This window comes from Schistocerca serialis, chromosome 2, assembly GCF_023864345.2.
Source record: "Schistocerca serialis cubense isolate TAMUIC-IGC-003099 chromosome 2, iqSchSeri2.2, whole genome shotgun sequence".
Taxonomy (NCBI): domain Eukaryota; kingdom Metazoa; phylum Arthropoda; class Insecta; order Orthoptera; family Acrididae; genus Schistocerca; species Schistocerca serialis.
This window is the reverse complement of record NC_064639.1, coordinates 316,141,499-316,156,769: the sequence shown is the minus strand read 5'-3', so window position 1 is coordinate 316,156,769 and position 15,271 is coordinate 316,141,499. Positions and strand designations below refer to the sequence as shown.

At 38.1% G+C, this 15,271-nt stretch overlaps 1 protein-coding gene across 4 annotated transcripts in view; it reads right to left on the bottom strand.

Moving 5' to 3' along the window:
- Positions 1-2,396: 2,396 nt before the first annotated feature.
- The window catches only part of LOC126457111 (RING finger protein 17), a 505,497-nt gene continuing 492,622 nt past the window's right edge, over positions 2,397-15,271 (bottom strand). For all 4 annotated transcript variants that reach the window (XM_050093159.1, XM_050093158.1, XM_050093161.1 and 1 more), the window contains one exon: positions 2,397-2,661. In XM_050093159.1, the coding sequence (XP_049949116.1) occupies positions 2,518-2,661 (144 nt within the window). In that variant the 3' untranslated portion in view covers positions 2,397-2,517. The remainder of the gene's footprint in view (positions 2,662-15,271) is intronic.

The following is a 15,271-nucleotide window of genomic DNA, read 5'->3' as shown; positions in this document are numbered from 1 at the left end:
CATAACTAAGTAAAAGATTAATTATCATTGTCACATATTCCACTGAGGCAGAGCTTTTTGCTGCAAAAAATGTCAACACTCCACTACACGCATTAAAATTAAGTATTTCTTTAATTGAGAAAATGTGATGGAAGAACTTTGTGTTTAGTATATTTCAACACAGGATCATTTCCCTGACATAATGGCATAACCTCTGACAAAGCTGAGATCTATATAAAAAATTTAATCTCAGTGTCATTAAATTAAGGGTAAGTGTTTCGCTATACAGGCTTTATGTTTAGTTTATCCCTTCATTCACTAATAATTCTTTGCATGTGCTATTACATCATAATTTCTAAAGTCAGTAGATGTAGTGCAAGTCTTCCATGTAGTTCTAAAAAATAAATTGGTACATGAATTGGTGTCAGTGCAGCAATTTTTGTGTAAATGTAATAGTTTTAAGAAACTCTAACAAATATGAATTTGCTTTGAGCAGATGGGGCTGCTCCCAAAAATTTTATTTCTCACACTGAAGATGATTCAGGCCAAAGTCCATTTTTTTTCATAACTATAGATCAGATTAATCATCACTACCACGTATTCCACTGAGGCACAGGCTTATTGTTGCAAATGATGTGCTAATGAAAACTGTATGGCGGAGTCACTTATTCAGATGAATAGGGAAGGTAAAGCAAGTATCTGTTCTCCACGTTATGGTAACATGCGTTAGAATGGTTTTCTCATCTCGCAAATATGTGCGTCAAACTGTCTCTTAGTAAGGAATGAGCTGTGTCAATATGAGAAATAAAAGTTTATTGCACCTCCACACTAATATGGGTGGGCAAATAACCAACACCATTACTATGAGGGACATTCAATAACTAATACAACACATTTTTTGTCTCTGCAAATTCCAGTTGGAAAAAATTGAAATTTTTTTTTGGGACATCATCAGATATTCCTGCTTCAGCCTCTACAGTTTCATAAAGTTCTGATAGGTGACAGCACTATATGCAGACTTCGAAATGGTGTCTGTAACGCAGTTGGCACTCCAAGCAGAGAGCTGTCATTTGGTTTCTTTTGGTGAAAGACTAGAGTATTGCTTGCAGAATCTCTACGGAGACCTGGCAGTGAACAAAAGAATGGTGACTCATCGAGTGAGGCATCTGTCATTATTGCAACAAGGCCTGATCTCTGAGAGCCAGCCGACCACACACAGCCATGACTCCTGCAATGGTGGAATGTGCACACACTTTTATTTGAGATGATTGACAGATCACAATCAAACATCTCTCTGCACAACCAGATGTCTCTGTTAGTAGTACTAACAAACTCCTCCACCAGTTGGGATGTTCAAAGGCATGTGCCCACTAGGTTTCTCGCCACCTAACGGAAGACCATGAAGAGTAACAAAGGACCAACTGTACATAATTAATTACACATTATGAGGTTGATCATGACAATTTTCTGTCGATCATCATCACGGGCAAGGAAACATGGATTCATCACTTCGAACCAGAAACAAAACAGCAATCTGTGGACTGGCATCACACCACCTCTCCTCCTCTGCAAAAATTCAAGGTCTCACCCTCAGCTGGTAAAGTCAAGGCAACTGTCTTTTGGGTCTCTAATGGAGTTATTCTGTTTGATGTACTGTCTGTCTGACACTGCCCAACTGTATTTCATGCCATAATAAGGCAATCTGATGAGTAAAATATCTTTCCCTCTGGGGGGATCACACAATTAGTGTGTGACACAGACACTAGGACATATGATAGATAGGATGTGGCCATGACATGTGCTTGGATAGCTGCCGTAGTTAAAGCAAATGCATGCATAAGGCACAAAATTTGGGTTTGAGTCCCAATACAGCACAAATTTCCATATGTTACTAATAAATCATATAGCTGTTGTATATTTTCATTCACAATTTGCGAATACATTTCATAATACATCTGTCAATTTTCAGCAGTGTCCGAAATGAAATTTTCACTCTGCAGTGTCATGCACGCTGGTATGAAAGTTCCTGGCATACTAAAACTGTTTGCTGGACTGGGAAGCAAAATCCTTTCTACTTATACCTTGAATTTTTAAATTCCAGTTTAGAATAGACGTATGTTTTGATTTGTACACAGTTATGAAAAACTTCTCTTCTTTATTACTATTTGTAACTTAAAATGCTTTGGTTCCAGGGAAGTCAAGGATAAGAAGTAATGTCAACTTTAATACACACAACAAATAAACGGCAATACAAAACATTTATTTCTATATCACGAAATAGCACACAAAAGACACAATAAACTGCTGAAATAATTTTAGCTAAATAAGAAACTGGAATGTCACTTAAAAATAAAAATACTGTTTTCACACTGGAAAGTCAAATAAAAAATGAACAAAGTAATACCCTTAAAAAATGCAACAAAATAATATTTAAGTCTTTTCATGATATCTGTATGGTCTGAAATAAATAAGACAAAGTGAAAAACCTATCCTTTCAGTGACTAACAAAGACAATCACCCAAATCATTAACACACATATCAGTCTTTATTTTCAAAGTTTAAAGTTAATGTTTTTGAATCGCTGCCAGTTCTTTTCAAAAGTCCAGTCTCTAATAATTTTTCATATATTAGTTTTCCGTCGTCTATTGTTTGTAGTTCTACAACCAATGTGGGATGGCGTTCCTATAAAGAAAATAAAATTACATGAAAAAATGTTGTACCATACTATAATTTAAAAAAAATTGTAAATATTTTTCAAGTAAAGCTTTAATATTACTGTCTGCTACACATGGTATATCACACCAATCAATATTCTGTAGTAATCAGGAAATAAACTGGTTAACCGACACAACAGAAATGCCTTTGATTTCTATTTATATGGAAAGCTACTCATACGAGTTATGATTAGTTTCTTAACTGCTTCCTTACTTGACTAATAAATGTAATTCTATGTTGCCAATCAGGTTAGTAACAATGATACAATGTGCTGAGGACCATAAGGGCTACAATACATCATCACAGATTGTGAAATTGTAGCATTTATTCATGTTCCTGATATCTGTTGATCTTATGGTCTGTCTTATCAGTTTCTCTAATATTCACTTATATGTGGGCTCAAAAACCATCTGCTTTAGGCCCTTATGGTTCTCAGCACCTCATATGTATATATCTCCATGTGTGGGTGCTAATGTGCTTTCTAAATTGTCCCTCTTACTTTTAGTATGAGGAGGTAGTGATCTGAGTCCATTTTTGACCTCAGAAACAACAGCAATCCAGTACATCAGAGCCTTGTCTAATATCTATTAACATATGATCAATTTGTTCCAAGTATTGTTATCTGATGACACCAAAGCCATTTTACACATGTTCTTATGTTGGAACCACATGTTGGACACTGCCTTGTTAAGTTACACTGCAAAATTTATCAGGTGTTACTACTCTCTTTATGCAGGCTGTGTTTACTACAGGTAGGGGGAAAGACCCACTCCTACCCTAACTTAGCATTCGGATCTCTTGTCACCATTTATATTTGTATTTTGGACACTGTTGGTAAGCTTGCTCCAGTGTTCAAGTTAAAGGAGAAACACAAAGGAAGTATAATATCTCAGAACTTACGGACCCAAGGAAGGCTGTGAATAATTTGGAAAATAGATTAACAGGAATCCTTCACAACTATACTCATATCATCCATGGCCAATGGTACGAAATCAGGAACGAAATATAGACTGCTGCAGAGGAAGTGATTCGTATAGAACAACAGACCAGAAGAAACCAATGTTATGATTAAGAGTGCGAGAAAAGTGAAACCTTAAAGCAAAAGAAAGAAGCTTTTTTGAAAGGCAGTTGCAGGATACTGAATAATGTTAATAAAACAAGAAATTCTACAGAAAGGTCAATAGCCTTAGAAGCAGCCTTCAACCAAAAACAAGATGTAGAAGGAAAAATGGAGAATTAATAGCTTTACAGGAGGGATTGTTACAATGTTGGACAGAGTATTTTAAGGAATTGATACACTCAAGAGAATTCTGAAGCACAGAAACTAACTGTAAACCAACTGTTGGAAAAAGAAGAAAATTGGATGCCCTCAATCTAAGAAATTCAACAAGCAATTAAGAAACTAGCTAACAATAAGTCACCTGGCAATGGCAACCTGTCAGCTGAGCATATTAAATGTGGTGGAGATCATCTATGGGGGCATTTTAGAAAGCAACTTCCATATAGCTGTAAATGAAAAGGTTGCAAGGGAGGTGGGGTGTATATATACATCTTGAAACTACAGCTTTATCTCTATTCCAACACAGTCACCATTGAAATTTAAGCATATGTCATGGAGTTCACTAATTTATAAATTTCTTCTTCATAAAATTTAGATGCCTGGGAGCATAGGCAGTCTTTCACAGTGTTTTGAAATTTGTTGCCATCATCAAAGTGCTGCGATGCAAGCCACTTCTTCTTGTGAGTGAAGAGATGAAATCCGTTTCCTTCCATGTCACAGAATGAAAGGAAATCAAGGGCAGAGCCCATTTGTTTGGTTCTGTGGACCTCAGTGAGCAATTTCAGTACTCACAAAGCACACAACTTTGGTAGTCTCTGTTATTACTAATGACTTTGAACAAAACTGTAAGTGAAATATGCATGAAGTGTTCAGGAAGTTCAGAGATCAAGAATCTTTGATTTTCATGAACTGTTTTTCTTGACAAAATCTTTACTCTCTTTACCATGAATGTTTATTCTACCACTTGTAAAAAATTGAACCCATTGTCACACAACACCTTCAGTTATTACACTTGCATCACACACAGCAAACACTGATGAATGTCTGCTGCTGCTAAAATGTTCTGCAGTGAAAGAAATCTTATTTCTGCTCACATTTCGTGGTCTTTTTTATTGCAGTACTCTTGTTTCCAGGTTAGAACCAGCGTATGTGTGGAAGAAAGAGGTTCATTTTTTGCAACTGGAAGCTTACTGACTCAGAGAAACAGTGAATGTGGAAATGGCAGCACTCTGTGCACCAATACAAATGCCATGCTAGAATGGCAGTTACTTTCCATATCACCCTCACAGTTAAATAACTGTATACACTGATCTCAGATATCTGGACACAAAAAGTCATCCCAAATGATTGGAAAATGGGAGTAATACGTGATGTATATAATAAAGCGGACATCTTGGAATGCAAAAACTATCGAAGAATTACTTTATTGAGCTTAATGTACAAAATATCCTCCTTCCTGCTTTGTACCCATGTAAAACCTGCTGCAAGAAAAGTAATCTGGAGATACAAAGCAGGCTTTAGCTCTTGCAAATCAACTATTGACCAAATACCCACGGTGAGGCAAATACGGGAAGGAAGAAGAGGATACAATATTGAAACACATCACGTACTTGCAGATTTTGCAGCATCATATTATACCATAAAAAGAAAATGCTTATTGAAACCATGAATGAACCTGGCATGCCAAAACAGTTAATACACCCCATTAAGTCAAACTATGAAAACAGTAGAATATAAAGTGCAAATACAATGAAATTTAATGGCAACTTTTTAGGCTAACTGTTGACTGGGGCAGTGGAATGCACTCTCATGTGTGCTTTTTAATACCGTTCTAAAGAAAATAATAAGATTGACTCAAATCAACATTGTTGTTGTTGTGGTCTTCAGTCCTGAGACAGGTTTGATGCAGCTCTCCATGCTACTCTATCCTGTGCAAGCTGCTTCATCTCCCAGTATCTAATGCAAACTACATCCTTCTGAATCTGCTTCGTGTATTCTTCTCTTTGTCTCCCTCTACAATTTTTACCTTCCATGCTGCCCTCCAATACTAAATTGGTAATCCCTTGATGCCTCAGAACATGTACTACCAACCGATCCCTTCTTCTAGTCAAGTTGTGCCACAAACTCCTCTTCTCCCCAACCCTATTCAATACCTCCTCATTAGTTATGTGATCTACCCATCTAATCTTCAGCATTCTTCTGTAGCAACACATTTCGAAAGCTTCTATTCTCTTCTTGTCCAAATTATTTATCGTCCATGTTTCACTTCCGTACATGGCTACACTCCATACAAATACTTTCAGCAAAGACTTCCTGACACTTAAATCTATACTCGATGTTAACAAATTTCTCTTCTTCAGAAACGCTTTCCTTGCCATTGCCAGTCTACATTTTATATCCTCTCTACTTCGACCATCATCAGTTATTTTTCTCCCCAAACAATAAAACTCCTTTACTATTTTAAGTGTCTCATTTCCTAATATAATTCCCTCAGCATCACATGACTTAATTCGACTACATTACATTATCCTCATTTTGTTTTTATTGATGTTCATCTTATATCCTCCTTTTAAGACACTGTACATTCTGTTGAACTGCTCTTCCAAGTCCTTTTCTGTCTCTGACAGAATTACAATGTCATCAGCAAACCTCAAAGCTTTTATTTCTTCTCCATGGATTTTAATACCTACTCTGAATTTTACTTTTGTTTACTTTACTGCTTGCTCAATATACAGACTGAATAACACCGTGGATAGGCTACAAGCCTGTCTCACTCCCTTCACAACCACTGCCTCCCTTTCATGTCCCTCAACTCTTATAACTGCCATCTGGTTTCTGTACAAATTGTAAATAGCCTTTTGCTCCCTGTATTTGACCCCTGTCACCTTCAGAATTTGAAAAAGAGTATTCCAGACAACATTGTCAAAAGCTTTCTCTAAGTCCACAAATGCTAGAAACGTAGGTTTGCCTTTCCTTAATCTATTTTCTAAGATATGTCGTAGGGTCAGTATTGCCTCCCGTGTTCCAACATCTCTATGGAATCCAAACTGATCTTCCCCGAGGTCGGCTTCTACGTTTTTCCATTAATCTGTAAAGAATACACGTTAGTATTTTCCAACCATGACTTATTCAACTGATAGTTCGGTAATTTTCACATCTGTCAACACCTGCTTTCTTTGGGATGGGAATTATTATATTCTTCTTGAAGTCTGAGGGTATTTCGCCTGTCTCATACATCTTGCTCACTAGATGGTAGAGTTTTGTTAGGCCTGGCTCTCCCAAGCTGTCAGTAGTTCTAATGGAATGTTGTCTACTCCTGGGGCATTGTTTCGACTTCTGTCTTTCAGTGCTCTATCACGCAGTATCATATCTCCCATATCATCTTCATCTACATCCTCTACCATTTCCATAATGTTGTGTCTAGACAAGACAGCCTAGACACAATGAGAGGAAGCCGAAAGGCACGCGCTTAAACTCATGCAGGCTGGCGTGAGGTCTGAAACAGGATACGTAATGAATGCTATAAAGAAAAGTACATAGCTTCTGGAATACTTAACTTTAATCCACAATTGGTGAACATTGGTCTTGTTGATACAGTATTATCATCTCAATATAACTTGGTGATGGCGCCTTGCTAGGTCGTAGCAATTGAGAGCGTATTTGTCAGTGTGGCGTCGCTAGCAAAGTCGGCTGTACAACTGGGGCGAGTGCTAGTAAGTCTCTCTAGACCCGCCGTGTGGCGGCGCTCTGTCTGCAATTACTGAGAGTGGCGACACGCGGGTCCGACGTATACTAGCGGACCGCGGCCGATTTAAAGGCTACCACCTAGTAAGTGTGGTGTCTGGCGGTGACACCACACATAATATTGTCCTCAAGAGCATCGCCCTTGTATAGACCCTCTATATACTCCTTCCACCTTTCTGCTTTCCCTTCTTTGCTTAGAAGTGGGTTTCCACCTGAGCTCTCGATATTCATACAAGTGGTTGTCTTTTCTCCAAAGGCCTCCTTACCCCTAGTGAAATCAGCCTTGACATCCTTACATTTGTCCTCTAGCCACTCCAGCTTAGCCATTCTGCACTTCCTGTCGGTATCATTTTTGAGATGTTTGTATTCCTTTTTGCCTGCTTCATTTACTGCATTTTTATTTTTTCTCCTTTCATCAATTAAATTCAACACTACTTCTGTTACCCAAGGATTTCTGCTAGCTCTCGTCTTTTTACCTACTTGATCCTCTGCTGCCTTCACTATTTCATCCCTCAAAGCTACACATTCTTCCTCTACTGTATTTCTTTCCCCCATTCCTGTCAATTGTTCCTTTATGCTCTCCCTGAAACTCTGTACAACCTCTGGTTTAGTCAGTTTATCCAGGTCCCATCTCCTTAAATTCCCACCTTTTTGCAGTTCCTTCAGTTTTAATCTGAAGTTCATAACCAATAGATTGTGGTCAGGGTCCACATCTGCCCCTGGAAATGTCTTACAATTTAAAACCTGGTACCTAAATCTCTGTCTTACCATTATATAATCTATCTGATACCTCCTAGTATCTCCAGGCTTCTTCCATGTATACATCCTTCTTTTATGATTCTTAAACCAACTGTTAGCTATAATTAAGTTATGCTCTGTGCAAAATTCTACCAGGCGGCTTCCTCTTCCATTTCTCACCCCCAATCCATATTCACCCACTACGTTTCCTTCTCTCCCTTTTCCTACTATCGAATTCCACTCACCCATGACTATTAAGTTTTCATCTCCCTTCACTATTTGAATAATTTCTTTTATCTCATCATACATTTCATCAATTTCTTCGTCATCTGCAGAGCTAGTTGGCATATAAACTTGTACCACTGTAGTAGGCGTGGGCTTTGTGTCTATCTTGGCCACAATAATGTGTTCACTATGCTGTTTGTAGTAGTGTACTCACATTCCTTTCTTTTTATTCATTATTAAACCTACTCCTGCATTACCCCTATTTGATTTTGTATTTATAACCCTGTATTCACCTGACCAAAAGTCTTGTTCCTCCTGCCACCGAACTTCACTAATTCCCACTATACCTAACTTTAACCTATCCATTTCCCTTTTTAAATTTTCTAACCTACCTGCCCGATTAAGGGATCTGACATTCCATGCTCCAATCCATAGAATCCCAGTTTTCTTTCTCCTGATAACAACGTCCTCTTGAGTAGTCCCCGCCCGAAGATCCATTCTCCTGATAACGACGTCCTCTTGAGTAGTCCCCGCCCGGAGATCCGAATGGGGGACTATTTTACCTCCGGAATATTTTATCCAAGAGGACGCCATCATCATTTAACCATACAGTAAAGCTGCAAACCCTCGGGAAAATTTATGGGTGTAGTTTCCCCTTGCTTTCAGCCGCTCGTAGTACCAGCACAGCAAAGCCATTTTGGTTGGTGTTACAATGCCAGATCAGTCAATCATCCAGACTTTTGCCCCTCCAACTACTGAAAACGCTGCTGCCCCTCTTCAGGAACCACACGTTTGTCTGGCCTCTCAACAGATACCCCTCCATTGTGGTTGCACCTACGGTACGACTATCTGTATCGCTGAGACACACAAGCCTCCCCACCAAAGGCAAGGTCCATGGTTCATGGAGGGGGGTGAGAGGGGGGGCAAATCAACATTACAGCAATATATTCAATGGATTGGTGCAGGTTTTGACCTACTGTATTTACTCGAATCTAAGTCGCACTTATCCAAAAACCGCCTGCGGCTTAGAATCGAGTGCAAAGCGGAGGTTCTGAAAAATGTTGGTAGGTGCCACCACAACTAACTTCTGTCGTTGAATATATGTAGCGCTTCGCAGGCACAAAGATAAATACTGGCACCAAAACCTCTGCGTCAGTAAATAAATTAAAAAAAAAAGGTGGAAGACGAGCTTTCTTCCTCCGCCCTGAGTTTCGACCACTGCCTTTTCATACATTATCCAATGAAGTAAATACAAATTCCGTATTGTTCATCTTCGAATGTAGCAGAATTTCAATGTTCTACGAAAATTCGACTGACAAGACTGTTTGGGATGTTTGTCAGTATGGCCAACTCTGCGTTCTGAATTTTTTCCTACCTGTGAGAAGAGATGGTTGCTAATAGGAACTTTTATGAATTGTGAATCACATGCAGTATTCTCTTCACCATAATAATAATACGAATATAAACATTTTGCCATGTATTCTTTCATGTTTGCTGCTATCTCATTTAAACCCTGTCTGCCTAGTAAACTACGAAACTAGAGTGAAACAATAGCAAACGCGGAAGAATATACATATCATGTCATGTTTATATTCGTATTATTCTTGTGCCGAATAGTGATACAGTCAGAAATGAAGCACAGCAATTGATTACATTTTTAAATCTAAGATGACTAATTTCTGTGCAGAATGTAATGTACTAAATAGGCGTCTGCAAAGATTATCAAACGGAGAAAATTTTTCGCTAAACTCTCGTTCAGATCATCTTCTATCATACGCAGTCCATTATTTGGTTCTTGTTGATCATTATCAAAGAAAGCAGTAGTGTAAGTAACAACAAATAGCAGTCTCTTGACATTGTTTCGCAAGTGAGCTGATTCCTCTCTCTCTCTTTTTTTAAAAAAAATTGTAAGTGGTGGTAGGGCGCACAAAAGCAAGCCATGCCGCGAGCGGCGACAGGTCGTAAACACTCATTATCAGATTGCGACAAACAATGCATGACACAGTACAGTAATGCATTTTCAGCTTTGAGTGACGTAAACAACTATAACAAAGAGAATGGCACTTATCAGATCAAAGAAAAATAAGCAATCAATTCAAATCAGACGAAGCATGTGAAAAAGGAAGGGTACCCGTATAAATACAGACGGAGCGCCTGACGCATAGCAGCGGCTACCTGGTAAAGTTTAACTGCTAAGCCTACGACTCGAACCAAACTACTATAGCTGTATCGTCATTCATTCGACCTAAATTGTGTCTCATATTACAATGGACCAACTTTGTTTCGATTTGGAGGTGCGGCCTAAACTTTTCTCTCCCCTTGAATTTCGAGTCTCAGATTTAAGGTGAGGCTTAGATCCGAGAAAATTTTTTTTCCTCGCTTTCAAGTCTCATTTTTCAGGTGCGGCTTAGATCTGAGTGCGGCTTAAATTCGAGTAAATATGGTATGCAGATGACGTGGATATTACTGCAAGAACGGAAGTAGCTGCTAAAGAAAATACGGGGGCATTGGTAGCAGCAGCAACAGAAATGAGACGAAGTGAAGATCAATAAAATCAAACAGTACAATGACAACTAAATATGAAGTAGAAATTGACCAGGCACAAATAGAATCAGTTAGTGTGCATTTCTCTAGGAATACTGTTAGCATCACAGAAGCGTATAAATGAGGAAATATAGCAACACATCCACTTAGCTAATAAATGTTATTATGGACTGGCAACAGAACCGAAGTCCATGAATCTGTCCAGGAGAACAAAGTGTCAACTATATAAAACATACATACAGTATTAAAATATACTTCTTAAAAACCTGGACATTGATGCAACAATGTGAAGAGATTTTATATTGTTTTGACTGGAAAGTTTTACATAAAATCTATGGGGGTAACTAGTGAAGACAGAGAGTGATATGAACAGTATAGTTTTGAACACAAAAAATCTTGAAATAATAAAGTTCATTAAAATAAACTGCTTGAAATGGGTCACACAATATTTTTTGTATGAAACATGAGAACCCCCCCCCCCCCCCCCCCCCCCCCCCCCAAACCCCAAAAAGTGCTGCTACAATCCTACGGGGACAAAGAAGCAGCGGATAACAAACACTTTGATTCATGGATAATGTACAATAAGGTCTAAAAATTATTGGTGTCAGAGGATGAAGATGCAAGACGCTAGGCAGGATTGAATGGAATGATGTCTTAGAGCAGGCCAGTGCCCATAACTGACAGTGCAGCTAGGAAGGGGAAGGAGGAGGAGGAGGAAGAGGAGGAGGAGCTAATGAGAAATCAAATCTATCACTGTGGAAAAGCACACATGTCGAAGAGCTGGTAGTCTTATGTGTGATTCTTCCAATCCTACATATATTGTTCAGTTTTTAACGAACATGAAGGATGGTTAACCAAAAAAATTCTACCACTCCTACAAACCTAAGGCTAGTAAAGAAATAATTCAATGACAGTGTACTATGTAGCTCTATCACATTATCTGTTTTAAAGGTAAATCATTCACCCAGCTGGGAAACCTTTAATGTTATCTTGTGGAAATGAGTATACTGACTGTACATTACATATTGAGTAGTGACTGTGTGCCATTGTATGATCACAGAATCTTGGCTAAAACTTACCTTCCAAGAGGCAAAATGTATATTGTATTGTATTGTATTTGTTGGCCTTACTGTGTAAACAAGCACCTTTTGCATAATACACTGGACAAGTCACGTTATAAGTATATCTCCAAAAATGATTTCTAGACATACTTATTTAAGGCTGCAATAAAACACTTCACACATTAATTATTCATATAACACGTTTCATAAATTTAAATATTCTTCAATGTAGTAAAAGTAGTGGTGCTGTAAATATGACTAGATATTTTCCAAAGGTTTTGACCTCAGTAATAACTGTTACGTTTTCACACTGGGTAGCAGAGGCTCAAGTACATAAAAAGACGAGGGCTAGTAGAAATCCTTGGGTAACAGAAAAGAATTGTACTTAACAGATGAAAGCAGAAAATATAAAAATGCAGTAAATGAAGCAGGCAAAAAGGAATACAAACGTCTCAAAAATGAGATTGACAGGAAGTGCAAAATGGCTAAGCAGGGATGGCTAGAGGTCAAATATAAGAATGTGTCACTATGGGTAAGATAGACACTGCCTACAGGAAAATTAAAGAGACCTTTGGAGGAAAGAGAACCACATGTATGAATATCAAGAGCTCAGATGGAAAACCAGTCCTAAGCACAGAAGGGAAAGCAGAAAGAGGGAAGGAGTATACAGAGGGTCTATACAAGGTCAACATACTTGAGGGCAATATTATGGAAATGGAAGAGGACATAGATGAAGATGAAATGGGAGATATGATAATGCATGAAGAATTTGACAGAGCACTGAAAGACCTAAATCAAAAAAATGCCCCAGGAGTAGACAACATTCCATTAGAACTACTGATAGCCTTGGGAGAGCCAGGCCTAATAAAACTTACCATCTAGTGAGCAAGATGTATGAGACAGGCGAAATACCCTCAGACTTCAAGCCGAATATAATAATTCCAATCCCAAAGAACGTAGGTGTTGACAGATGTGAAAATTACCGAACTATCAGTTTAATAAGTCCCGGTTGGAAAATACTAACGTGTATTCTTTACAGATGAATGGAAAAACTGGTAGAAGCCGACCTCGGGGAAGATCAGTTTGGATTCCGTAGAAATGTTGAAACATTTGAGGCAATACTGACCCTACGACTTATCTTAAAAGATAGGGCAAGGAAAGGCAAACCTACATTTCAAGGATTTGTAGACTTAGAGACAGCTTTTGACAATGTTGACTGGATTGCTCTCTTTCAAATTCTGAAGGTGGCAGGGGTAAAATACAGGGGGTGAAAGGTTATTTACAATTTGTACAGAAACCAGATGGCAGTTACAGGAGTTGAGGGACACAAAAAGTGGTTGAGAAGGGATTGAGACAGGGTTGTAGCCTATCCCCGATGTTATTCATCCGTATATTGAGCAACCAGCAATAAAAAATTTTTAAAAAAATATGAACATCAACAAACACAAAATGAGGATAATGGAATGTAGTTGAATTAAATCAGGTAATGCTGAGGGAATTAGATTAGGGAATGAGACATTTAAAGTAGTAAATGAGTTTTATTGTTTGGGAAGCAAAATAACTGATGATTGTCAAAGTAGGGAGGGTATAAAATGTAGACTGGCTATGGAAAGGTAAGTGTTTCTGAAGAAGAGAAATTTGTTAACATCAAGTATAGATTTCAGTGCCAAGAAGTCTTTTCTGACAATATTTGTTTGGAGTGTAGCCTTGTATGGAAGTTAAACACGGACGATAAATAGTTTAGACAAGAAGAGAATAGAAGCTTTCGAAATGTGGTGATACAGAAGAATGTGGAAGATTAGATGGGTAGATTACATAACTAATGAGGTGGTACTGAATAGAATTGGGCATAACTTGACTAGATAAAGGGATCAGTTGGTAGGACACATTCTGAGTCATCAAGGGATGACCAGTTTAGTAGTGGGGGGGGGGGGGGGGGGTGGAGGGGGGGAGGGGGGGGGGAAGGAGATTAAAAATCATAGAGAGAGACCAAGACATGAATACACTAAGCAGATTCAGAAGGATGTAGGCTGCAGTAATTATTCGGAGATGAAGATACTTACACAGGATACAGTAGCATGGACAGCTGCATCAAAAAGAGTCTGTGGACTGAAGACCAAAACAACAAGATTTCCATAATGTGTACACACGGTAACGGAGGAATACCAGATATATTAAACAGAGGTTCGCAAGAGTCTCTAGGTTCACACCCTAACAGATTCTAATGGCCCTTTTCTGTGGTTTGAAAGTGCTATTAGCTGTTTTAGATTTTTTCCAGAAAGTGACTCCATATTTAAGGCAAGAATGGAAGTAGACATGATATGCATTCATTACTGTTTTCTCACTACAGCACAATTTTTGTGAACAAAGAAGGTAAAACGTCATGCTCTGTTCTGCATTAAGGTATTTAATATGCTTATTCCATTTTACATAGCTCTGCAGCTAAAGCCCTAGGAATTTGCTTTCAGTACTGTTACAACTAGTTTGTCTAGATAGTGACCAATGGGATAAATATGACCTTGTTTGGAGCATTGTGGAATTTTAGTGCTATGTTTTTTTTTTACTGTTTATTACAAATTGATTATTCAGTGCCCAGCTGCTAAGTTGTTTTGTGACAGTGTTTACTGGTTGCTGTAATTGATCTTTGCTGTCTCCTTTTAGTAGAATTGTTGCAAATATGATTATTTTATGTACATCCACATTTAAGTTGTGATCATTAATATACAGAAGGAACACAAGAGGTCCCATTAGTGATCCTTGGCGTACACAATATTTAATTTGTTTATAGTCTGATAAGTGTTCAGATACAATTTTGAGATGGATATTTGTGTGCTTGATGCACACTGCCTGCATACAATTGCTCAGGAAGGAATTGATCCAGTTGTTGGACAGACCTCAGCTATTATATTTTCAAGCTTTGACGGCAGAATTTTATAGCCCACCTCATCAAAAGCTTATGACGAGTCAATAAATACTACTATCGACTTCTTTTTCTTGTCCATTAGGCTTAATATGGAATTGATGAACTCATGAATAGCAGTTGTCTTGACCTCTTATTTCTGAATCCATGTTGTTCATTACATAGGATGTTGTTTTTATTTACAAATTTCATAAGATTGCCTTACATCACTTTTTCTATCACTTTTGAAATGAAGGAGGAAATTTTGATGGGTTTGTAGTTATTTACATTATCTTTATCACGTTT